Source organism: Hibiscus syriacus, unplaced genomic scaffold, assembly GCF_006381635.1.
Source record: "Hibiscus syriacus cultivar Baekdansim isolate YM2019G1 unplaced genomic scaffold, ASM638163v2 tig00117009_pilon, whole genome shotgun sequence".
In the NCBI taxonomy this organism is placed as follows: domain Eukaryota; kingdom Viridiplantae; phylum Streptophyta; class Magnoliopsida; order Malvales; family Malvaceae; genus Hibiscus; species Hibiscus syriacus.
Window position 1 is genome coordinate 427,951 of NW_024063521.1, and position 27,851 is coordinate 455,801.

The window sequence follows — 27,851 nt, forward strand, 5'->3', positions numbered from 1 at the left end:
AGCACACAGCAAAGGAAAGCCGACCTAATGAAACATCTTGGGGCCTTCAAGAGTCACATTAGGTCCATTTAGCTTGATTAGAGCTATTCCATCGTAATTCAATTCCAAAATTCAATTGCACCGTGACATAAATTCCATAAATCCAAAAACATGGTAATCATATACCATTTCAAAAAAAAATTAGATAGCAGCCATATTCCATAAATTGTCACATTAAATTGGTGCGTCCATAAAACAATAACCAATGAATTCGGTGTACCACATATTAAAACCAATAAAACAGTTCAATAACAAGTAGGGAACACACCTCGACCATAGGTTCAAATAGCAAATCTACTGATTGCTAGTTTCACCACGCTCTGCTAAAGTTTTCGAACCTATTTTACAATAACACTATATTACTTATGAGTAATATAAATAGATCTCTAAAATCATAAAATTTACGGGTCTTACGGGTGAATACTGGCACACGTGGTTTAACTGGTCTAAAAGAGCTGGGTCGAGCTGTCGAACGATCTGGAGAGTCTCTTGTACCTTCAAACAATAATAATTAATCAGCCCCAAATCTTATTTAATTCTTCAAAGCTAGAATTCTTAAGTATATAAGCATTTTTCGGGTTTGACTATCAATTTGGGGTATTTCGAGTCTGAATTTGGCCAAACGGATTGCGGAATCAGAATCAGGACGTCGAAAAACATTAGGTATGACTTTCCGAAAATTCGGATTCTTGGCCAAAGTCAAAGTCAACCACTTTGACCGTCGATTTGGAGGCCTTCGGGTTCGAATTTGACAAAACGGACAGTGGAAACGGATTCGGCACGTCGAAAACTATCAGGATAGGTATACTCGGAAAAGATTAACGGTCGTTTAATGCTCGGTCAAAGCCATTTTAAGTTTTGGTCAAATGAAGTCAACGGTCAACGGTCGGGTCGGGTCGGGTCAGTAGGGTCGGGTCGGGTCGGGTCAGATCGGTTAAACCGGTTCGAACCGGTCGGAACCGGTCAAAATCGGTTAAAAACCGGTCAAACCGGTTTTCCAGCAGTTCACTCTCCTTGCGACGGCACGTGTGGCGCGTGAGGACTCCTCCGGTGGCGTAAAAATTCCGGAAAAAATTCTAAAAATTATTTTGAGCGATTTCGAGATACTTACAACGATCGGTTCAAATTTTTGAACGACGGAGAGCTCGAATTTCAACTCGGCCGAATCTTTGACTGTTCCACCTCCTCACGCGCCGCCGTTGACGGCGAACAAAGTTGACACCGGCGGACTCGAAACGGCACAAGGAACACGATGGTGCAGGAGGTGTCGAAAACCGATCAACGATCGGGGATGAATTTAAGATTTTCTCGGCGGTAGTGCTAAATAAACGTCGAGACTTTGACTCGAAATTCACGTCGTTTGGCAGCGTTTCGCTATAATTGATTTACTGGGTTTTGTTCATGGGTCGAAGATGAACACGACGGTGGTTTCAATTTTACGATTGGAGGTCGAACGACTTCAGAATCGGACTTGGAAGTAAGGGTACGGGAGGAGAAAAACTTAAGCAATTTAACATTTGTGGTTTCTGATTTGAAACCAAAAACACGCTTAAATCACCAAAGCTGCTGACACTTTTAGGATAAATTTAGGGCTTGGTCCCTGAATTTTCTTTAACTCTAAAACAAGCTCCAAGTTTTAAAATCTTTCAATTTAGTCCCCAAAATTTACCAATTTTCACAATTAACCTCCAATTTCAATTTAATATTATTCTAAATTTTTCCGGGTTGTTACATAGACCCTTATTAAATGACTAATATACCCTTATAAACTTGATTGATAGAACCACTTTAGGAATGTTTGAATCCTTAATAATTCATATGCAATATTTCTTGAATATCTTGCTGATATACTAATGAATGCTGTTAAATATCAACTCCCTTTTTATAGGGACCTCGTTCTGAAATTCAATCAGTCTACAAAAATTTTGTGGCTCCCTACCTGATAAATACTAAGTACCTCTGGAAAATAACTAGATCATCTAATGTGTTTCCTATGTGCTATATGATTATTTTATCTATCTTGAAATGTGATTTACCGAAGTTACTGATTTATTGAATCTTTTAACTGTTCAATATTATGATTTACTGTTTATGAACTATGGCTACATGATATGTGCTCTCTGGTTACCTATTTTCACTGGAAAATATAATCGTTCCTGATTTATGGATCATGTAATCTACTGTTTACTGTATGAACCGATTATTGGGATACTGTCTGGGTAGGATTCTGGAGTATGGAGGTTTAGATCTGATCAAGCTGGTAATTCCTTATGGACCTAAGGTGACCTTGGGTAGGCTCTGAGGCCCCAATGTACTTCCTTGTGTAGGCTCTTAGGACCTAAGGTACTCCTTTGGATAGGCTCTCAAGCCCTAAAATATTCCCTTAGGTTGGCATTTACGCCCAATGGGCCTAAGATAAGTCTTTATAGATGCAGTTCTGGGGAACTACATATTGGTGTTCGATTAGAGGGTATTAATGTGCTCTTAAAAATATGTTTTAAAATGTTGTTGTTTTAAAAGATATGTATACTTTCTTTGGTTTTTTTGGAACACAATAGACTCCTCATCTCAATCTCCTAAATCTGTCTCTCTGAATATTTCCTTCAGATTCTGATTTCCTGATGGTTACCTGAAGAAATAATTAATGAAATCTGAGCTCGTCGCTAGAATCTGATGATGTTTGTATCGTTAAGAAAATTTATACTTTACCATATACCGATGACCTATTGCATTCACCTGGTAGTTCTGTATTACTGAGCTTTCCAAAGCTCACTCTGTTACTTATCATTTCAAGTTAAAGAGTTCGATCATGTGCTTTTATTGACATCAATAAAGGAGCTCCATCGGTGTTACTTGTGGAGTACGGTGCATGTAATTAGGGGGCATATAGGTTGTATTATGTTTTTATATTCGAGCCTGAAACTTGTTTTATAACTGGATATTGTTGAATTCTATAATTTAATAAATTTTATGAACTTATATTTTATTTATAAATTATTTTACAGTTTTAAATGGATTAACAAAAAAATTAAATTTTCTAGGATTTTTAGTCTGCGTCGCTCTGGTGACCCTAATGTGTCACCCCAAATTGGATCGAATCACCTATATCGATCTGAGGGTATTACATTAGAGGTTTTGAAATGTTGAATAGAGGTTGATTTCATGCTTGAATCAAATTGAATCATGTGAAATCATGAAACCCTACACTATTGATATTCGACCTAAGCTTTAAGAAGAGAGAAAAATTATGGAAAAATTATGTAAGGGTTGGAAATGAAGTAGGAAGGATTCTTCAAGCCTTAGAAAGTTATAGGGATCCTTTTGTAATTTTATGAAAGTTAGGAGACCTATTCAACAATTATGGAAAAGTTGTAGGTTAACGTGTAAATGTGCAATAGTTGATGTATTATGCTGGAAATTAATGTTTGAGTGTTGAAATTGAAGTTAGAATGTGAAATTGGTAAAAGTTGAGGTTCAAATCACAAATATGGAAAAGTTGGAAGCTTAAGTGAAATGTTATGTGAAATTTGGATAAAAAGGAATTTGAAATTAGAAGAGTTAAGGTCAACATTTACATTATGACGTGGAATTAGTATCAAATGAGCATCGAAAGATTTTTAGGAATTTATTTTCTAATGTGTACCTATGATAGTAAAATTCTAACATATGGTTTGAATTTGTATATGTTTTGTAATGATTTTCATGTAGATTGTGTGCTTGAAATCAAGATCAAACATTATTAAAGCTTAGGAGAAACTTAAGGATGAAAAGTGAATCTCTAAGGAAGGTTTACAAGGTAAGGATACCAGGTGAGTGCAAATTTAATTTGTACTTATGTTATCAAACGAACATTGGCTTGCGATGAGCCAGTGATGGAGTTATTATAGTAAGAAGTTACTTCTAATTGCTTATGTTATCATATGTTTTTTAGATAGTTTTATTTATGATATGAAAAAGAATAGAACTGAAGAAGTGACTTCTAATTGCTTATGTTATCATATGTTTTTTAGATAGTTTTATTTATGATATGAAAAAGAATAGAACTGACTAGTTGATGCCTGAAATCGGATTTCAAATAGAGGTCAGAATATTATTATATTTGATTTTATATGAAAAATTATTTTACAATAAAAGTTAAGAATTGTAAACTTTTGAAAGAAACAAAATTTTACCAGTTTTCAAATGTAGATTGTCTCCTAATGTTTAGTGATATCTCTGACTCGTGTTCGGGGTTGGATACGGGAAAGAGGTTACACTAAAGCTCAATGATTGTTTAGTTCCTAAATTAAAAAAGTTAAAAATACGAGGTTCATCAACCTATGTTTTCTATCTAAGGGATTGATACAGGCTAACAACAACAAATATACATATTATCTTGAGATAAGAAAAAATTGTTTAACACTAAAAAATGACATTTGAATCGGATAATCATATATTCAATCCGAAAATTTGAATATATGATTATTTCGGATCAGATTCAGATCTTTATTTTGGTGATCCGAAATTTCGAAACGGATTGGATCCGATATCCGATTTTACACACTCCTAATAAATAGCGATGGAGGTAGTAGATTTATAACATAATTATTCTAATCGTAAACAAAATTAATAATAGGTTTCAAAAAAGATTAATAATTTAATTATATTTTAATCATTATTAAAATTAAAATTTTAAAATGTATTAATTATAAAATGGTTTTTAAATTTTTTAATATTTATTTGATAAAAACAATTTAATTAATGGTGAATTTTGATTAAGGATACCTTGTATGTGCAAGATGAACAGTAGACATAAGTGTGTTTGGTTCACGGAATGTAAGATTACCAGTGGGAATGTAAGATTATCAGGGAATATGATTACTGTGAATGTTGTATTTTGTGTTTGTTTGGTTTAGCAGGAATGTAAGATTATCGTGTTTGGTTAAAGGAATAAAAGATTATTTGAATGTATATTTGACCAAATTGTCCTTATTATATATTTTTTAACAAGTTGAAAAATATTTATATATTTTCTTTAAAAAATTTAAATTCATAAAATTTATATTTTTTTTACAAAATTGAAAATATAAAAAGGTTTAATGAAAGGGTAAAATTTTATTTTAACCCCTAAACTTCATATAAAATTTTAATTATAGACTTTTTTGTAAATCTAAAATAGTTTAAGGATAAATTTGTAATTTAACTTTCGTATAATTTTTATTATTCAATGATGGAAGAAAGATATTTTTGAAAAAAAATAAGGACATTTTAGTCCAAAACGCAGGTAATCCAACAATACCTAAGGAAATGGAGGTAATAACATTCCCTATAATATACCCAAAAAATCTACTATTGGTAATAAACATTATCGGGAATGAGATTCCTGACCAACAAAATATGAGAATGTGGATTTCATTCCCATTGGAATCTCACATTCCTTAATCCAAACACCACCACTAGGAAATTGTTTTATTTTGAAAAGGAAAATATTATAAGAAAAAATAGTTTTCATTTCCTGACAGATAACTACTCACTGTTTAATCATAGCAAGATCCATTTACAAAAGTTAAAATATACTGTAAAAAAATTGCGATGCATTTATCAAAGGCCACGTTTTATAGAGAAAAGAAGAATAAGAAAAGCAGAGAGAGATTGGATTATGGATTACGTCTGAGTGGACTGATTCTATTTCTCCAGTTTCATTATTTATATATATTCAATACATATAAATTCGTGTCGGTTTCACTGAAAAGGATATCTATTTTAATAAACAAATTAAAAAATTATTATAGTGTCATCTAGAGCTGAAAATAATTGACAGATATATTAAAATAAAACACGATTCTTTATTTAGAAAACTGTGGTTTGCAATGAATAAATAAAACTTACTTGTGATTGCGATTAATTACCTCTTCAAGGCTCAAATGCTTATATGAAGGGTACAGCCAAGTGTTTGGATCTGACATTTTATTTCATTTTCAAATTTTATATTCGAATTTTATAATCTACATTTCTCCCTGCATATACTATTCTTTTATGAAACATAATTATATATAGACTTTTTATTTTTAATTTTTTAAAATGTTTATTATTATTTAGATGAGAGTGTTTAAAGCAGGGGCGAATTGACGTGTAATTTGTAGGGTCAATTAATTTTATTTGAGTCTAAAATTCTTGTAAAAAGTAAGAAAGTTTGAAAGAGAAAAAAGCATATATTTCCAGTTAATTTATCACATGGGTTTACTTAATACGAAACCTAAATCCACTACTGGTTTAAAGTAATTTTTAATTTTTTAATGTGCCGATTTTGTTGATCACTTTATCTAAGAATACTTTTTCTAAATTAAGAACTAAATTACATGTAACTTTATTTTTTTATGGGGAAAAAGTTACATGATGTTTGCAATGAAGGGTTCATTTTTAAAATTATTAGAATGATTTTTTATTTAAATAATATTTAACATTATTAAAATAATAAATTTATATTTCTATATAGTTTTCAAATAAATAAAATAATTAAAAAATAATCATTTATCCTTAATGATGATTATAAATAAATAAATATATATATATATATATATATTTTTAATCAAACGACAATATATATAAATTTTATTGATATAATTATTGAATTTAAATCTTTAAAATAATAATACCTTTTTATTCCTAAAGTGATTCGATACATTTATATTTATCATATTATCATTTAGAAAACTATTATTGCATGCACAAACAACTCATCATGTTCAAGTGCATTCTAAAGCTGAAGTACTTGCTTTTATTTTAGGTGGCAAATTCCAAAGCCCTAACTTTTACTACACCATGCAAAATTAAGGCACATTGTCAAATGGCAGATCCCCCTTTAGTTTATGGTAAGCACGTATTTATTTTAAAATTTAATTTTTTATTTATTTTAAAATTTTATTTGTGTTTATTATATATAAAAATTTATATTAAATTTTAAAAATATTTTTAAACGTGCCACTGTATGTTGTATGTAAAATAAGTTCAACACATGGCCTTTTCACCCCAACCTTGTACTCTAGCTGATTCATTACTCTTGCTACGTGTTGAGATCTTAACGAGCCAAGTTTCAAGGTTCTCTCTGTCCAAGTGGAAATACATGCGTTTTTATCAAAAATTCACCCTAACAAAAAAATATTAATTATCAAGCACCATTTCTGCAAATATTATTAAATTAGCATCATTTCTCATAAAGTCCAGACGGACGGAACCATACGAAGGCACACTTCATAGTTCACCCTACCAACGTGGCGCTAGTTTGGATAGAATCCCGCGAAGACGCGACTTATGATCCACTCCTTTCTACCGTGACATCAACTCGAACAAAATCTCACGAATAATCGTTTCATGATCCGCGTTTTGTCAAGAAATGTACTAAATCGATAATATTTATAGAAAGAATGTCTGACATGTAATATTTTATTGTTATGATAATATTTGGGTAAAAACTCCAAAAATACATCACTTTTTTTCTTCCTCGAAAAAAATATTTCATTTTAAATACAGAAAATGAAATAAAATAGAATTTAAGAAGGTGAAGAAGTTTCTTGAAACAGACGCATCTAATGGTTTTGTTTAGGTTTTTGGTTTAGGTTCGGACTGAGGTTCGGTTGAAGACTTTTAAGCCGAAGATAAGCAGCCATCCACCACTCACCACTACAAAGTAACCCCACTTGTTTTCTTTCTTTCTTTCTTTCTTCTCACCCTTTTTTTTCTCGAGAAAAAGAAAATTTTTCCAAGAAAGTTTCTTTATCCCCTCCAAATGATCCATATTGATCAAGTTAGAGAAATCAAACCAAAAAGCAGAAGAATCATGGTTAGCCCTCCAAATCACCTTGCTGAATCATATATGAATCATCCTCAATTATCACATGATGCTGATGATTTGTTTTTCTTTTATGGGATTTTATCATAGGAGGAGGTGGTCCAGATTATGATGATGAAGAGGAAGTGAAGTGCCGCCATGGCTGAAACCACTGCTTCAAACAAGCTTCTTCGTTCAATGCAAACTCCATGCCGACGCTCACAAAAGTGAATGCAATATGTATTGCTTGGATTGCATGAACGGTGCTCTTTGTTCTCTTTGCCTTGCTCATCACAAAGATCATAGAGCTATCCAGGTAAATTAAATTACAAAGTTCAATTGTGTTGGACTGAGGATTTAAACTACGGTTTGGATTGCGGCCGTGTTTATCGCGATTGCGACAACGTTATTACGGTGGTTACAAGTATGGGTTATCGTCCTTGCAGATCAGGAGATCATCATACCATGATGTGATAAGGGTTTTAGAGATTCAGAAATTCGTGGACATAACAGGGATTCAGACCTACATTATCAACAGTGCTAGGATTGTGTTCTTGAACCAAAGGCCTCAGCCTAGGCCCGGCAAAGGTGTCACCAATACCTGCCAAGTCTGCCACCGGAGCCTCCTCGATTCCTTCACCTTCTGTTCTCTTGGTTGCAAGGTAAGCCATTCAAATAACTATACGCTATTGGAACAGTGACCATTATATAACGATAATGATACTGTCTGAAATTGTTATTGCACGACGCTTACTCAATAATTTTTTTTCTTTGATTGTGATTAAAACCTTTCAGATTGTTGGGACATCAAAGAACTTTATTAGGAAGAAGAGAATGTTCAAGGAAACAGATGGGTCCGATGCCGAATCATTGAACGACGTTAGCAATGGAAGCTCAAAGAGCAAAGTACAAAGCTTCAGGCCATCGACGCCACCGCCGATCACAGTGAATTATAGGACGGCGAAGCGGAGGAAGGGAATTCCTCACCGAGCTCCAATGGGAGGTCTCATCATAGAGTACTAATAAAAATAATAAAATGAAGTTATTTAATTTCCTCGACTGGTATAGGAAGAAATGTCAAAACACCTGAGCTTGTGCCTTAGAAGCCGGTGTTAGAAACTAAACAAGACCAATATCATTTGTATAAACAAAATAAAAGATAGGCAGGATATGGGTTTGATATGATAAACATCAATGGCTTGATGAGTAGGCTTTTCTTTACAAAAGTTTACTGAACTTTTATTGTATTATTATGGAGCTTAAATTGTTGTGCATATTTAATATATAATTGGTGTGTATTTTATGAGAGATTTTTTTTGTAGTACAGTTGGTTGATTTTAAGATAATATTTATTTATAATTTTTAATAAAATAATTTTAAAATATAATGTAAAAATGAAATTAATGGAGTAGATTCTTTGTTTTATATTTATTTTATATGTTGGAGTGATGACATTCTTTGTACCAAAGTAGACATATTTTGCGAGTACACTGCCATGGGGTTAGAGAGTTTGCTCCCACGCGAGCAAAAGGCGCGTAGGAGATGAGTTTCGAGCACAGGGTAAATTCTGATGCTTTGTTGGTGTTGCTTGAACCAAATGTATTGCAAAGTGGAAACTTTTCTTTTTGTCCTAGAGTTTCAACACGTTTTCTCCCCATACGCACTATAATGAAACTAGTTTTCTTTGACACACGATCGAGATAATACATATATATATATATATAAACTATCGCATCAATAATTCTATTTAATTTTTCAATACATATGATTAAAATATAATATTATATATGCTTTTGAAAAATAATAATGTAACGATTAAAATAAAATTAAAATGATAGTTAGATGGTTAAATTGTTTACCAAAGAGTGTATTTTTAGCTGGGTTTTAGATGTAGATTAACGGAACACATGATTTTATGTTAGAAAATTAATTTATAAAATATTAGAATAAAAAAAACTTACAAAATTTTAAGCGATAATTACTTTCGCTCGCCCTCTTGATCCATCTATTATATAAATCCAAATGGTTTTTATTAAATTATCTAAAGAAAGAATCGAACTAATTAACAACAGTAGAAAAAAACTCTTTAATTAAGTTGTAAACAAGCATATAAAAGAATGAAATATATAAAATTTAAAGAGTACTGGTGGACGGGAGAACTTTAGGGTTAGTCGCCGTCTGAAAATTTAAATTTATAACATATTTAGATTTTTATATATTCTTATTAAAAATTTATTTTTGTCTTTGTTAAATTTTAGTTCGTCCATCTTAAATTTAAATTCGCTCTTAATATAAAATCATACATATCTCTTTATGGTAGATGTATAATTTTGGTTTTATACCCCAAACGTGGGTTGTCTTCATTACCTCTGATATGGCTTGCCATATAATTGAGTGTCTTGCTTTTATACTCCCATGTTTTAGGAACCAAACTTCTCCTTTCTTGGAAACCGTGTCCATGCAGCTCATCAACTTACTTTTGATAGAAAACATTCGCTCCTTTTAAAATTTTATAAATTTATCACTTAGCATAAGTTTATTTTGCGTAAAAACAATAATCATTATTATTTTCTAAAAAAAAAGTATTTGTTTTGAATTTAATAAAATTAAAAAATAAAAAGTAATTACAATATCTTAATAAGAATATATATTAATTCGTTTTAATAGTCTGAGATAATTATAATATAATATCTACAAAGTCGTCTTGGAGATTTTTGAAACCCTGAGCAACTCAACAAAAATTTAAAAATAAGGCTCATGGAATGAAAGTATCATTAATTTAAATAATTAATTTAATACTTTATTAATAAACCATAAAAATAATTAAACTTTATCAAATACATTATTTTCATTACTTTATTAAGAAAATACAACTAAAATAATAAAGGACATTCATTGACTTACAAATTTGTCACTTCAAAAATCTCATCCTCCGAGCATTTTTTGAATCAAATTCATCAATCAAATCTTCATAAGCAACTTTATCTAAAATATCATTCTCGATTGCCATCTAAGCTAGTCCATTAAGTATTTCTTGTGACATAGAACTACTCAAGTGAGATTTGAGCAATTTTAACTTCAAAAAATTTCTTTCGAATATACAAGTCAATCTCTATCACATTTTTCTCCATTTGGTAGTATTCTAGTGTAGGATGAGGTAGAAAATTGTCTTCAAATTTCATCTTTAACACCTTTCACAATGGATAAATCTCTTTTAGGACCTTTAATTACAAAAATGTCAATCATTTGAGAATCTAAAGCGTCCCAATTTCTTGGATCAAATATATTAAACTTATGATACACAATATCATCAAAAATATTAACATTATCAACATCAACATTACTAGGCTTATCAATATCAACATCAACATTTGAAAGTTCAACATCATTATCAAAGGCATTTTTTCTCATTTACATGATCCTCATCACCATGTTCATTATTATTATTTAAATTTACATTATCATTAATGTTAACGTTATTATCATCGACATTATCAATATTAGAATCATCAATATTAGCAAATTTTCCATTTTTCGACACTTGTGACTCATTAATAAAAAATTTATCAAGTTCTCCTCTTTGGGGTTGAGCTAACTCATCAATTCTTTTTTTTTCTTTTTATGTTTTTCACATCCAGAGTTATACTTTCTTTTATGAAGCATATTTTATTTCATATCCTAAACGATTAGACTAGTAGTTATAACATGCAACAAATAAAAATTTCAAGATTAATAATTAATAGACAAGAGTATGAGTAACACAACTTGATTTTTGAGTTGAATACTTTCAGAAATTACATTTTCTTCTTCTTGAATTTGAATGAATTGAATTGTGAGTATGGTATAAAAAATGAATAATTGAAGAATATTTTTTTAATTGGAATGAAGTGAATTGTAGGTATGGTATAAAAAAATTGAAGAATATTAAATTAGGGAATGAGTTGATATTAAAAAATTAAAAAAATTAAATAAAATGTAGATTGTGATTTGAGAAAGAAATATATATATATATATATATATATATATATATATATATAGTATATTTAAATTGAAATTCAATAAATAAGAAAAAAATCTAATTATGGGAAATTAAAAATACTTAATTATTTTTAGATATGATTGGTTCAAGGATTTGTGTAGGGCTGGGGTGCTTCCCTAAAAAACCAATTCTATTCTAATAAAAATCTTTCTTAATTATATATATATATACCTTACAAATATGATTATTTGAATCTCAAAATTTTAGAAATAACACCGTTTATTTTAATCGCTAAATCTATTTGATGGTTCATATTAGTTCCTTAAAAAAAACATGATTGAGTCTTTTGTATACCAACTAATTTACTAAGGATTGCAATCATCTTGAAACTTGTGAAGAGATCATAGGGTTAAAATTGTAATTGCCTAGAATTTCTGATAAGGTCATGACGGTGATACCTTTTTGTCTTTTTCACCGGTAATACCGGTAAGACCGAAATTTTCTTTTCCCAAATTTCTACAATCAGTAATAGGAAGAAGATGTATAAGGAAATACAGTTTAATACAAAGTTAATTAAAGGTATTATCGAAAATATTAATATATTTTAATATTTTTGATAAAATATTATCTAAAATATTATTTTTAGATATTACTTGAAATTTTAATTTTTTATCAATGTTAATATTAAAAATATTTATTTTAGATAACAAAATTAATATTTATGATAAAAAATAACTTTTTAAATAACACTTTACTGAAAATATTAACATTTATGATATATATTTTTTAATCTTATACTAAGCTGTCCTACACTAGAATACTCCTAATAATATTTGCTTACAAAACAAAATTATTACTTTTATATAATTTTAGTATTTAAAAAAATGGAGTGAAAAAGACGGAGTACACGCCGCCTATGAAAGTAGGGGCATTGCTGTCGTAACGGAGCCACTGAGATTCAACAATGAGTGGACACGTACCCCCTCTAACTCCAATAATTGTACTTTGGTCACTTCTTAGCCGTCGTCAAAACAAATACCTATCCTACTTTATTGAATAATTAATAGTAACAGCATTACATTTTATATTAGGTTAAAAAAATGTTAATGTTACACCTAGAAAATGAGATGTATCTTGGAATAACATTCATAAAAGAATAATTGAATTCGCTCGAATCATGTCATTTTAATGATTAAAAGATAATAATTATTTTAAAAATCTTAAATTTAAGTATCAATGATTATATAATATTTAAGCATTATAATTAAATAATTAATTTTTTTAAAAACAAATATTACTAATTATAATCGCCTTAAATTAATAAATAATAATAATCAAAATTTATAAATTCATAACCATTTTCTGCTAAGTGTCTATGAGCCTCCATTAACTAAATTAGAGGCGGAACAATCAAGTTTGTTCGAAGCCGACAATAGCAAATTCATATTTTTTTTAGACTAAACCCCTTATTCGAATTTGTTTTGATTTAAAAATATATATCTTACACTCAACTTGAAGAGTATATTTATTCTTCTCGAAGTTGATCCAGTATAAAAGTTTTGGAATATAAATTTAAGTCGATCCAACTCGAGATAAAATTAGGACTACATAGATAAGGGTGTTGTAACAATTATTCATAAAATTATATGAAACGCTTATACTATTACAGTATTAACCCTGTATTAGGTCAGGTTAGAGGTTTCTCACTCTCCAACCGAATCTAACATTACCCTATATAAATTTTTTACTCGAATATAATCCAAACCTGATTTAAAAAAATATAATCATATCGAGTTAAGTCAGGTTGGAGCTGATCGATTTAAGGTTAAATTATCATTCCTATAGCACATATATGTTAATTGTTAATGGCACACTTTTTTTTTAATAAAATAGATACAAATAGAATTTAAAGGTGAACATTATCAACAAAAATAAATAACTAACTAAAAAATTTTAATTTCAGTAGACACATACTTACCTTAAAAAGCTGTGGATCTACTACCACCGGAAGAATAGTCCTTTCAAATAATACAATTGTTGTCTCTTCTAAATTTGTAAAATTGCATTTAAGTATTATGAATTCATTTTAAAAAAATTAATAATTCAATTATATCCCTAAAACACAATTTTCTTAAATGAGGCTTTAATTTAAAATTTTGAATAAATTAGAGGATTGATCATTTTCATTTAAGTATTGTACACTTTTCTTCACTAAATTCAAATATATAATATTTGATTATTTTCGTTTTTATTTAATTTAAATTTGATCACTTTCATTTTTATTTAATTAAGATGTAATCATTAAGAGTTAACTTACATTACACCTTTTAACGGATAGTCGATATGGAACAGTAAATTTATAAAACTAAAAAGTGTAAATTGCATAAATTCTCACTATTGTTTAAGTAAGTTTTTTTCCATTGAAGTTTCAAAAATAACAAATTAGTCACTAAAATATCAAATAGGTCTTTGAAAAATGATTTTATATCTAATTTATTCTAAAAGTTTCTTTTTTTTTTGTTATTAGTCGAATATTTAGGGATATTTCTTGTTATGTCCAACATCTTTATGTTGTTGTTTAATGATGTGGCAGATAGTAGTTCTCTAATTATGCATAAGAATAGGGATGATAATGGGTCGGATCGATCAAATTTTTTGTTCACTCGAATTTGGTTAAAAAATTGAAGCCCTTCCTCCACATCTGGTTCAACCCATGTTTAGGAAAACCCTGCATCCAACCTGAAGATCGACTTAATTTTTAGGTTAAAATCCACACTCTATTCGACCTCTGTGTGTGTATTACGTAAAATAAAGACCTAATTGGAAAAGAATAAAATAAAAAGAGATATTATTATAATTATCCCTAAATATATAAAGGAATATTATAATATCATACTGGATTAGGTTAATTTTTTCACCCCAAATCCCAAAGCCATCCTGACCTAACCACACCTTATAAAATCTAACCCAAATTTTGAATTTTAAAAATAAAAAAGACTCAATCAAATTAAATTAAATTAAATCAAAATCCATCGAAACCGAGTAAAATTACATCCCTGCTAATACTCATGCATCAAATATAATCTCTAAAGGAATCAATATTAAGTGGGTTTTGTAACCCCCTAGACCCTGCCTATGCGTTTCGACTAAGTCTAGTGGATCACAAAGACATTTTCCAAAACCGTTATCCAATCAATGTAAAACCACATTATTCATGACATGAAATTATAATAAATTATACTATTTAAAACTCAACTCTTAAATATAAAACCAATCAGTAATAAATTAATTTAAAACATATCTTAAAAATCAAAACCACGATAAACTGAATAGTAATAACAAAAGTATCATCATTATAAAATCCAATACTTTAAAATAAGTCCATGTCACCAGAATAAAATCAACTTGCAAGTTTAAAATATTACAATCAGATATACTTCAAGAGATATGTTGATCCTCCAAGTGCTCGAACCGAAGTATCTAACCAACAGTATCTGAAAAGGGAAAAACATTTTCGAAAGGTGAGCTAGGCTCAGTGTATCCCAACATTACCATAAAATCACAATAGGTACATTAAACAAATCATAGTCCAGTAAATCTCACAAATTCGTAAAAGAGTTTAACTTTTGAAAATCATAGTTTAAACCCTTTTCTGGTACACCATCAGTAGTTCCCAAAATTATTTTCCATATAGCTTACTTTATGCACATAGCAAAAAGAAAGCCGACTTAAGGATAGGCTATGAAGCTTGTATCCTTAAGCCCAAGTCAATAAGTCCATATAGCTTACCCTAAGCACACAGCAAAGGAAAGCCGACCTAATGAAACATCTTGGGGCCCTCAAGAGTCACATTAGGCCCGTTTATTAGCTTGATCAGAGCTATACAATTGTAGTTCAATCAATCCCAAAATCAATATCCATATACCAGTCATCAAAGTTCATAAATCATCAACAATAAATCGGTGTACCAACAATAATAATTCATAGATTTCAATGTACCATATTTCAAAACATATAAAACCATTATGTAGTAAATAGGAACACACCTCGATAATGGGTTCAGATAGTAGATCTACTGATTGCTGGTTTCACCACTCTCTGTTACAGTTTTCGAACGGGTGAATACTGGTTTACGTGGTTTAACTGATCTAGAAGAGCTGGGTCGAGCTGTCGAATGATCCGGAGAGTCTCTTGTACCTTCAAACAATAATAATTAATCAACCCCAAATCTTACTTAATTGTTCAAAGCTAAAATTCTTAAGTATATAAGCATTTTTTGGGTTTGACTATCATTTTGGGGTATTTCGAGTCTGAATTTGGCCAAACGGATTGCGGAATCGGAATCAGGACGTCGAACAACATAAAGTATGAATTTTCAAAAATTCAGATTCTTGGTCAAAGTCAAAGTCAACCACTTTGACCCTCAATTTGGAGGCCTTCGGGTTCGAATTTGACGAAACGGACTTCGGAAACTGATTTGGGACGTCGAAAACTATCAGAATAGGTATACTCGGAAAAGATTTACGGTCGTTTAAGGGTCGATCAAAGCCATTTTAAGTTTTGGTCAAAGGAAGTCAACGGTCAACAGTCAACGGTCGGGTCGGGTCGGGTCAACAGTCGGGTCGGGTCAGTCGGGTTGGGTCAGACCGGTCAAACCGGTTCAGACTGATTAAACTGGTTCAAACCGATCGAAACCGGTTGAAAACCGATCAAACCGGTTCAGACCGGTCAAACTGGTTCGAACCGGTCAAATCGGTTTCCAGCCCTCCACTCTCCCTGCGGCGGCACGTGCGGCGCGTGAGGCCTCCTCCGGGGGTCTAAAAATTCCGGAAAAATTTCTAAAAATTATTTTAAGCGATTTCGAGATACTTACAAAGATCGGTTCAAATTTTTGAACGGCGGAGAGCTAGATTTCAACTCGGCCGAATCTTTGACTGCTCCACCTCCTCACGCGCCACCGTCGACGGCGAACAAGGTTAACACCGGCAGACTCGAAACGACACAAGGAACACGATGGTGCAGGAGGTGTCGTAAACGGAGCAACGATCAGCGGTGAATTTAAGATTTTCCCGGCGATAGAGCTAACAAAAACGTCGAGACTTTGACTGTAAATTCTCGACGTTTGGCAGCGTTTCGATTCAATTAAATTGAAGGATTTGTTCCACGCTCGATGATGAACACAACGGTGGTTTTAAAACGATGATCAGAATTTGGACGGCATCAGAATCGGAGTTGGAAACTGCGTATGGGAAAGGAAAATTGGGAGCATTTTGGTTCTGAAAATCAGAACCAAATGCACGCTTATAATCAAAGCTGCCGACAGTTTTAGGGTAAATTCAAGGCTTGGTCCTTGGATTTCCTTGGCTTCTAAAATGACCTATAAACTCTCATAAATTTTGATTTAGTCACCAACAATTTACCAATTTTCACAATTAACCTCCAATTTCAATTAAATATTATTTTGTAAATATTCGGGTTGTTACAATTCTCCCCCTCTACAAGAAATTTCGTCCTCGAAATTTACCTTATGAGAACAGTTGAGGAAACTGAGCCTCCATTGACTCCAATGTCTCCCAAGTAGCTTCTGAGAGGCCTCGGTTACTCCATTGAACTTTGACCATTGGAATACGCCTATTCCGAAGAACTCGCTATTCTCTTTCTAAGATTTAAATGGGCTCCTCCTCATATGATAAATCAGGTCTCAGCTCTACTTCCTCAACTTGAATGATGTGACTTGGATCTGGACGGTATCGCCTTAACATAGACACATGAAAAATATCATGAATACGACTAAGATGGGAAGGCAACTCGAGCTGATAAGCAACAGGTCCAACTTTCTTCAAAATACGATACGGCCCAATAAATCGCTGACTCAGTTTACCCTTACGTCCAAATCTCAATACTTTCTTCCAGGGTGAAACTTTTAAAAAGACCTGATCTCCAACCTCAAACTGTATATCTTTCCTTCTCTGATCTGCAAAAGATTTCTGCCTATCAAATGCCTTTTTCAAACGGTCACGGATCAATCTGACTGTGTCCTCTGTCTCCCGCACTAACTCAGGTCCCAAAGTCTTCCTATCACGCAACTCAGTCCAACAAATCGGGGTGCGACACCTACGCCCATAGAGTGCTTCATAGGGTGTCATACGAATGTTGGTCTGGTAACTGTTATTATAAGCGAATTCAGCCAAAGGCAAAAAGTTCTCCCAGCTACCATGAAAATCGATTACACAACCCCGTAATATATCCTCCAGAATCTGAATTACTCTCTCAGAATCTGAAATGATAGATAACGGAACACCATGCAATCTAACAATCTCTGAAATATACAACCTCACCAACTTGTCCAACGTATAATTTATCCGTATAGGAATGAAGTGAGCTGACTTTGTAAGTCTGTCAACAATCACCCAAATTGAGTCCTTTTTCGAAGGATTCATAGGTAAACCAATAACAAAATCCATAGTAATACGCTCCCATTTCCATTCAGGAATCTTGATAGGTTGTAACAAAACTGATGGATGTTGATGTTCCGCCTTAACTTGCTGACAAGTCAAACACTTCGCCACAAAATTCGAGATGTCCTTCTTCATGCCGACCCAATAATACCTCTCTCTCAAATTCCGATACATCTTATCTCCACCGAGGTGCATAGCATATGGACTACTATGAACCTTCGTGAGGATAGTCTGCCTCAACTCAGCATCATCCGGCACACAATACCGACCTTTGAAGCATAAAACTTCATCCTGATCAAGGGCGTAATCTGAGCTTGTCCCTTGCTCTACTAGCTCAAAGATGGAAAGCAAGGAGCTATCAAGGGGCTGCTTAGCTTTGATCTCATCAACAAAGGTTGGCTTAACTTGTAATTCTGCTAACAGAGTACCATCGTCATATAAATTCATCCTGGCCATTAAAGATCTCAACTCTGTTACAGTCTTTCGACTCAAAGCATCCGCTACAATATTAGCTTTCCAGAGTGATAATCAATCACACAATCATAATCCTTTACAAGCTCTAGCCAGCTTCGCTGTCTCAAATTAAGCTCCTTCTGGGTCAGAAGATACTTTAAACTCTTATGATCCGTGAAAATGTAACACTTCTCTCCATAAAGATAGTGTCTCCAAATCTTCAAGGCAAAAATCACTGCTACTAACTCCAAATCATGAGTAGGATAATTACACTCATGCGGTCGCAGTTGACGGGATGCATAAGCCACCACCTTACCTTCCTGCATTAGAACACAGCCGAGTCCTGAGTGTGACGCATCACTATACACTGTAAAATCCTTCCCGGACTCTGGTTGAATCAACACTGGTGCTTGAGTCAATACTGTCTTTAATTTCTCAAAGCTCTCCTGTTGTGCCTCACCCCAGTCAAACGACACATTCTTCCTTAACAACTTTGTCAAAGGAGAAGCAATGATCGAGAAGCCCTCAACAAAACGTCGATAATAACCAGCCAAGCCCAAGAAACTGCGGATTTCAGAGATATTCTTGGGTCGTTTCCAATTCACAATAGCCTCGATCTTGCTTGGATCGACCTGAATACCTCGCGCAGAAATAATATGCCCCAGAAACGACACTTCTTGAAGCCAAAATTCACACTTGCTTAGTTTGGCATATAGACGATGCTCTCTCAAAGTCCGCAGAATGATTTTCAAATGCTCGTCATGCTCTACCTCAGTACGAGAATATATTAGAATATCATCAATAAAGACCATCACAAATTGATCAAAATATGGTCGGAACACTCGATTCAACAAATCCATGAAAGCTGCAGGAGCATTCATCAAACCAAAAGGCATCACTAAGAATTCATAATGACCATATCTAGTGCGAATGGCCGTCTTGGCAACATCAGATCCTTTAACTTTCAATTGATAATAACCCGAACGAAGATCAATCTTAGAGAATACAATAGCTCCTCGCAACTGATCAAATAAGTCATCAATCTTGGGTAGTGGATATTTATTTTTGACCGTCATCTGATTCAACTTCCGATAGTCAATACATAATCTTAGCGACCCATCCTTCTTTTTCACGAACAGAACTGGAGCTCCCCATGGTGAAGTACTATGCCGAATAAATCCTCGATTGAATAATTCTTACAATTGGACTTTCAACTCCTTAAGTTATTTTGGAGCCATGCGATAAGGTGCCATAGAAATAGGTGCAGATCCCGGATAAGTCTCTATCTCGAACTCTACCTCTCTATCAGGAGGTAAACCAGGCAACTCCTCTGGAAAGACATCAGGAAACTCGGTAACTGTATGGATCTCTTCGATCGTGGACAATGAACCTTTAGTGTTCAAAATACAAGCAATGAAAGTATCATACCCCTTCCGGATCATACGATCAATTTCCATAGCTGAAACTATATTGGAGAGATAGCCACGCCGTTCATCAATTAACACCACGGTCCGACCATCTGAAGTCTTTAGAGTAGCCCGCTTGTATTCGTAATCCAGATTTACCTTGTGTTTATTCAACTAATCCATCCCAAGAATTAGATCGAACTCCTCTAAAGGAAGTTCCAAAAGATCAGCGAGAAAAAGTTCTCCCTGAACCTCGAGAGGACAACGCCGAAATACTTTATTCACTAATACCACTTGTCCTACTGGACTCGTAACTGTAACAGCATTTTCAGTGTTCTCGATCGGAATCTAAAGGTTTCGAGATATCGAGCTCGATACATAGGAGTGAGTGGAGCCATTGTCCAGTAATGCAAAGTATGGGATAGAATAAATAGTAAATGTACCTGCTATAACCTCAGGCTCATCTCTGTCATCCCGACGACTAGTGGCATAAACCAAAGCTGGTTGTCTAGCCTCAGAAACTATTGGCCCTCTATTTTGCTGAGGTCGGGCTCTACTGTCAGTCCTGGACGCTGAACCACGAGCTTTTAGTTAGCTACGATCTCTAATTGGATTCTGTACTGTAGTCTGAGAATGTACCGGAGTCTGAGTAGCGGTCTACTTAAACGAAGCTAGCTAAGGATAATCCCTCCGAAAATGACCACTAGATCCACACTGATAGCAAAGACCCATCTTCTTACGACACTCTCTTGTGTGTTGTTTACCACAAAACTCACAGAGGAACCCATGATAATACGACGAGGAACCACCTCGACTGCCAACTAACGGTGAGGATGTTGCAGGCCTGAAACGTGTATTGCTTCTCTGAGGGACTGAAGTACGAGTCCTTTTCCCGGACTGTGCTGATGACTCCATCGGGCCTGAAAATTTCTTAGATCGTTCATGTTCAACACGCTCTCTACCAGAAGCTAAAACCTCCACCTCTTCAGCATCTTTGGCTCTGCCCACCAGCACATCAAATATCTCATCCTTATGGGTTACAACTTGCCTACACAGCTCGTATCTGAGTCCAAGGGAAAATTTACGACATCGATCTCTCTCAGTAGGTACCATACTGAATCCATACTTCAGCAACTTCAAGAACTCGATCTCGTACTCAGAAACAGTCATGTCTCCCTGAACCAGGTCTTGAAACTGCTGACGTCTCTGAGCTAAGTAGCGCTCTCCCAGAAAATGACTCCGAAAGCAATCCTTAAAGAAATTCCAGGTCAAACGATCGGTAGGAACACTACTGGTCACTGACTCCCACCAAGTGTAGGCATTACCATCTAACATCGCCACAGCACCCTGATATCTCTTAGTTGAGTCTAAACCCAACTGATCCATGCGTCTCTCTGTATCCTGGAGCCAATCCTCAGCTTCAGTAGGAGCTCCACCAATCTGTCCCCGAAAAGTTCTAACTCCATTGGCAATCAAAGTCTGCAAAATAGGAACCTCTGATACAACACCAGTAGCTCTGACTGCTCCCTGTATCAACTGCATAAATTATCTACCAAAATTCTCATCCAAAGCAACTCCGGTAGACTCTGACTCAATATCGGTCGCTCCTATGATCGGTGTAGTCATTCCAATACTAGCGGCAAGAGGAAGATTCGTTGGGGTCGTAGGAGCAGGATCACCTATCGGAGGTGGGGGACCTACCCGTATCTCATCAATCGGATATACAAATCTAGCCACTCGACCTCGTCCACGGCTAGTTCGACGACCACGTCTAGCACTCATTTTAATGGATCTCAAGTTTACTACAGAAAATAAAACTTAGGGTTAGATAAGTACTTGGAGTCTCGAACACAATTTAAAAATCTTAATAATTTTGTGACATGGCCTTTGTAACTTGTTTTGTAAAATATTTCAAAACTGTATTTTCAATATGGACTCATACACGGTCCGAGGGTTAAAAACCAAAAGCTCTGATACCAATAAATGTAACCCCCCTAGACCCTGCCTATGCGTTTCAACTAAGTATAGTTGATCACAAAGACATTTTCCAAAGCCGTTATCCAATCAATGTAAAACCACATTATTCATGACATGAAATTATAATAAATTATACTATTTAAAACTCAACTCTTAAATATAAAACCAATCAGTAATAAATTAATTTAAAACATATCTTAAAAATCAAAACCACGATAAACTGAATAGTAATAGCAAAAGTATAATCATTATAAAATCCAATACTTTAAAATAAGTCCATGTCACCAGAATAAAGTCAACTTGCAAGTTTAAAATATTACAATCAGATATACTTCAAGAGATATGTTGATCCTCCAAGTGCTCGAACCGAAGTATCTAACCAACAGTATCTGAAAGGGGAAAAACATTTTCGAAAGGTGAGCTAGGCTCAGTGTGTCCCAACATTACCATAAAATCACAATAGGTACATTAAACAAATCATAGTCCAGTAAATCTCACAAATTCGTAAAAGAGTTTAACTTTTGAAAATCATAGTTTAAACCCTTTTCTGGTACACCATCAGTAGTTCCCAAAATTATTTTCCATATAGCTTACTTTATGCACATAGCAAAAAGAAAGCCAACTTAAGGATAGGCTATGAAGCTTGTATCCTTAAGCCTAAGTCAATAAGTCCATATAGCTTACCCTAAGCACACAGCAAAGGAAAGCTGACCTAATGAAACATCTTGGGGCCCTCAAGAGTCACATTAGGCCCGTTTATTAGCTTGATCAGAGCTATACAATTGTAGTTCAATCAATCCCAAAATCAATATCCATATACCAGTCATCAAAGTCCATAAATCATCAACAATAAATCGGTGTACCAACAATAATAATTCATAGATTTCAATGTACCATATTTCAAAACATATAAAACCATTATGTAGTAAACAGGAACACACCTCGATAATGGGTTCAGATAGTAGATCTACTGATTGCTGGTTTCACCACGCTCTGTTACAGTTTTCGAACGGGTGAATACTGGTATACGTGTTTTAACTGATCTAGAAGAGCTGGGTCGAGCTGTCGAATGATACAGAGAGTCTCTTGTACCTTCAAACAATAATAATTAATCAACCCCAAATCTTACTTAATTGTTCAAAGCTAAAATTCTTAAGTATATAAGCATTTTTCGGGTTTGACTATCATTTTGGGGTATTTGGAGTCTGAATTTGGCCAAACGGATTGTGGAATCGGAATCAGGACGTCGAAAAACATAGAGTATGAATTTTCAAAAATTCAGATTCTTGGTCAAAGTCAAAGTAAACCACTTTGACCGTCAATTTGGAGGCCTTCGGGTTTGAATTTGACAAAACGGACTTCTAAACGGATTCGGAACATCGAAAACTATCAGAATAGGTATACTCGGAAAAGATTTACGGTCTATTAAGGTCGGTCAAAGCCATTTTAAGTTTTGGTCAAAGGAAGTCAACGGTCAATGGTCACGGTCAACGGTCGGGTCGGGTCGGGTTAGATCGGTCAAACCGATTCGAACCGGTCAAACCGGTTTGCAACCCTCCACTCTCCCTGCGGCGGCGCGTGCGGCGCGTGAGGCCTCCTCCGGGGTTCTAAAAATTCCGGAAAAATTTCTAAAAATTATTTTAAGCGATTTCGAGATACTTACAAAGATCGGTTCAAATTTTTGAACGGCGGAGAGCTCGATTTCAACTCGGCCGAATCTTTGACTGCTCCACCTCCTCACGCGCCTCTGTTGACGGCGAACAAGGTTGACACCGACGGACTCGAAACGACACAAGGAACACGATGGTGCAGGAGGTGTCGTAAACGGAGCAACGATCGGCAGTGAATTTAAGATTTTCCCGGCGATAGAGCTAACAAAAACGTCGAGACTTTGACTGTAAATTCCCGACGTTTGGTAGCGTTTCGATTCAATTAAATTGAAGTATTTGTTCCACGCTCGATGATGAACACAATGGTGGTTTTAAAACGATGATCAGAATTTGGACGGCGTCAGAATCGGAGTTGGAAACTGCGTATGGGAAAGGAAAATTGGGAGCATTTTGGTTCTGAAAATCAGAACCAAATGCACGCTTATAATCAAAGCTGCCGATAGTTTTAGGGTAAATTCAAGACTTGGTCCTTGGATTTCCTTCACTTCTAAAATGGCCTATAAACTCTCATAAATTTTGATTTAGTCACCAACAATTTACCAATTTTCACAATTAACCTCCAATTTCAATTAAATATTATTTTGTAAATATTCAGGTTGTTACAGGTTTGGTGGTTGGCAGAGTCACAAAGCAAAGATTGGAAGATTAAAAAATAATTACGAAAATATTGAGATTAACAAGAATCTCATGTTGGAACTAATTAAGAAAAAGTAAGAAATGATCATGCAAAGCTTGGCCTTTGGGTTTCTATCACCTCCATCACGGGCATTAATGTTATTCTTTATTGTAATTAATGATATTTGCTTTCAACGAAGAAAATTTTCTCTTCAACTTGTTCAAGCGTGACGAAACATAAGTTTTAACGTCAAAATTTAAGAGAGCTATTAATTTATCAAAATATGGTTAATGACCTATGACAAATTGACAAATCAGTTTAAATTAATGGTTTTAATACAAATAAAACTTATCAAATGGTTAATTTATCTCAGTGAAAAAATAAAATATTATTCTCCCTAAAAATTTTGGATTATCAATTAATTAAGAAATTCTGAATAGAGACTATATTGTAACACACATACTATTTAAAAAATTAATATAAATAATTAATTCAATTTTGTTGCTCTTCTGTATACGAATACGTATATTTAAGATAAACTATACTAATCTCAAATTAGTAGAAATTTTGGATTTTATAAAAAAATTAATAAACATTTCCTAAAATATATAGTTTTTGAAGTAAAAGAATAGAGATATTTAGAATGTTTTTAAAGTTTGTAATCAGAAAAAAGCTTAATGAATTAAATTATACCTTTAAGTGTTTAAAGTATATTTCGTTTAAAATAGGTGTTTAACAATTTTTTTGTTACTGTCGTAACCATCCTTTGGGTGGGTCCGGAATCGGGTTTCGACTTGATTTAATGTGTTAGAGCCGCCATCAGTCATTTAAAATTAGGTTGACCGGACACTTCACTTACCATTTGTTTGATCTTCGTTTTACCAGAAATTAATCGAAATCAAGAGTCGATTATAGTCAAGGAAGGATTAATACCCTTGTATTGCCCTTTCGGTACCAATTTGATTTCCCAGCTATCTTAATTGCAATAATTAAAAGTTAAATTAAAATTTAAAAGCTTGATCCGAATTACTTACCTTTAAAGAATTTTAAAATTAACCTAAAAAATAAATCATGTTAATATTAAATAATAAAAAATAAACAAATATTAAATAAACAAAAGAATAAAAAAGGAAATTCAAATTAAAAAATGGAATAAATTGAAAAGAATTAAAAATCAAGGATCAATTTGATGTTAATTAAAAGATGCAAGGAAAAAATAAAAGATTAGGGGGTCAAATTGTAAGAATATAGAATATATAATAGGGATTAAATCGAATTAACTCAAAATTCCAAGGCAAAATTATGATAGGTGACCAAAATGAATTACACATCAAAATTAGAGGGACTGCAGAAATAATTTAAAAGTCTTGTAATTACAAGGTGGTCCTCCTATAAATACCCCTAAAAACTTAAAAAAATCATTTTATACTATTTAAAAAAAAACAATCTCCTCTCCCAAAACACTCTCAACCTAATCCCCCAACCGGCCTATGGCCGATCACCACTCCGACAAAGCCTCGCCGCTCTGGCTACATCTTCAGCCACCGCCCCCTGTGGCTAAAAAACATAAAAACACCCTTTTTGACCCGAGAACACAAATTCGAGGCCTAAATCTCGTAAAACGGCCCCGAATAGCGTAGATCTACACCTAAAATTTCAAATTTTTTACCTTGAAGTCGGCGTCCCTTCAAGTTCTAGCAACCTTTCCTTTTTGATGAAACTCCTCTATGTCTTCAGCGCCTTTAAACGAAACAAAGCCTTAATTTTTTTTTGGTTTTGACACTATTCGAATATTTTTTTCTATTTTTTCTTGCTTGGTTGCTTTTTTGCTCGGTTTTTCTTGGTCATGTTTTGAATTCCCGACGTATTATTTATATAGCCCCCCGATAGGGCCATTTCTGATCATCTCAGGGACGTTTTCCCTCCTTTCTTGATTTACTCGGGGTTGAGGATGTTACTCCGATTTTGCTTCGATTTGTTATTGCTTGTTGTTGGTCGAGAATATCGGGATGGTTTAGTCCCGAGTTGGTACGATTTTCCAGTTTTCGGTGCCAAAAATCTTGGCCTTGTTGGCATGTGGTTCTCACGCGCTGTATCGGTGGCTTTTAATGGATTGTGATTGTTAGATCAAGCGGCCAGATCCAATGACCCTTGTGTGGTTGCGTACTAGTATTTTTTTTTATGGTTTTCATAACCCTAACTTACTTCAATCGTGGCCCTTAATGAACCCCTCAATCTGAAAGTTGCAAATAGCGCGGCGCCTCTATCTAAGTGTAAAATCCTATCTCTCTGGGTCGGACCTGGCACTTGCTCACTGGGTCGGACCTGACACTTGCTCACTGGATCAGGTGAGCCTGCTGTTGGGTTTCCCGGTTTTGGACTGGACTTGGACTCTAATTTGGACTGGACCAAATTAAATTAATTAAATAATAATAATAATATAATATATACATATAATATATATAAATATAACATAATATATATATATATATATATTAGATATATATATATATTATATAATATATAACTAATAATATATATATATATATATATAATATAATATATACTATAATATATAATATATAACTAATAATATATATATAATATATGTATACAATAATATATAATATATAACTAATATACTATATATATAATATTAATTTATTATAATCTATATACTATATGATGTATTATATAATAATAATATACTTATATCATATAATATATAATATACTATATAATAATATATTAAATGTGTCCAGACGAAAATATGTATTTACAGCTGCCATTCTTTGCCCATTGTCGTAAAACGAGAATAGGGCAAATATAAAAAGACACTATTTTCGTTCAACACAGATAAGCCCCTGAGTCCAATGTCTTCCATTATGGAGTTGAAATTTCACTTGAAGGTTTCAGTTAGAAATAGCTCCTTGCTATTAAGTTGAATTACGGGTGACTCATTCGCCATAAAGTTGAGTTAATTTGGGAAATGTCATTGAGCATTATATCATTCATCATGAAGTTGAAATCGTACTTGGTCCCCTTTTCATGAAGTCGAGTCAATCTTGAATGTCTTGAGCATGATATGTTGAAATCTAGCTCGATGCATGGGTTAGGCGATGATTACTCACCCTTAAGTTGAGTCATTTTCTAGTCTAGAGTCCTTCATTATTAAGTTGAAATTTGACTAGACGACCTTAGTTGAGAAATATTTCTTCGTCGTTGAGTTGAACTATGTTGTAGACAACTCCTTTGCCGTGAAGTTGAGTCGATATCAAGTGTATTGGGTACGATATCCTTCGTCATGAAGTTGAAATCGTGGGTGACTCCTTCGCCGTGAAGTTGAGTCGATCTTGAATGATTTGAGCATGATATCCTTCATCGTGAAGTTGAAATCAAGTTCGAAATCTGAATTGGAAAGTGGGTTCTTGTTGCCAAATCATAAT

The 27,851-nt window shown here is 33.5% G+C and overlaps 1 protein-coding gene across 1 annotated transcript; it reads left to right on the top strand.

Moving 5' to 3' along the window:
- Positions 1–7,621: 7,621 nt before the first annotated feature.
- Positions 7,622–8,883, top strand: LOC120195177 (uncharacterized protein At3g50808-like). The gene is made up of 4 exons (XM_039197265.1): positions 7,622–7,858; positions 7,958–8,162; positions 8,293–8,508; positions 8,642–8,883. Exons 2-4 carry the CDS (start codon positions 8,085–8,087, stop codon positions 8,867–8,869), a joined length of 522 nt encoding a protein of 173 aa, XP_039053196.1. The 5' UTR covers positions 7,622–7,858; positions 7,958–8,084; the 3' UTR covers positions 8,870–8,883.
- Positions 8,884–27,851: the final 18,968 nt, after the last annotated feature.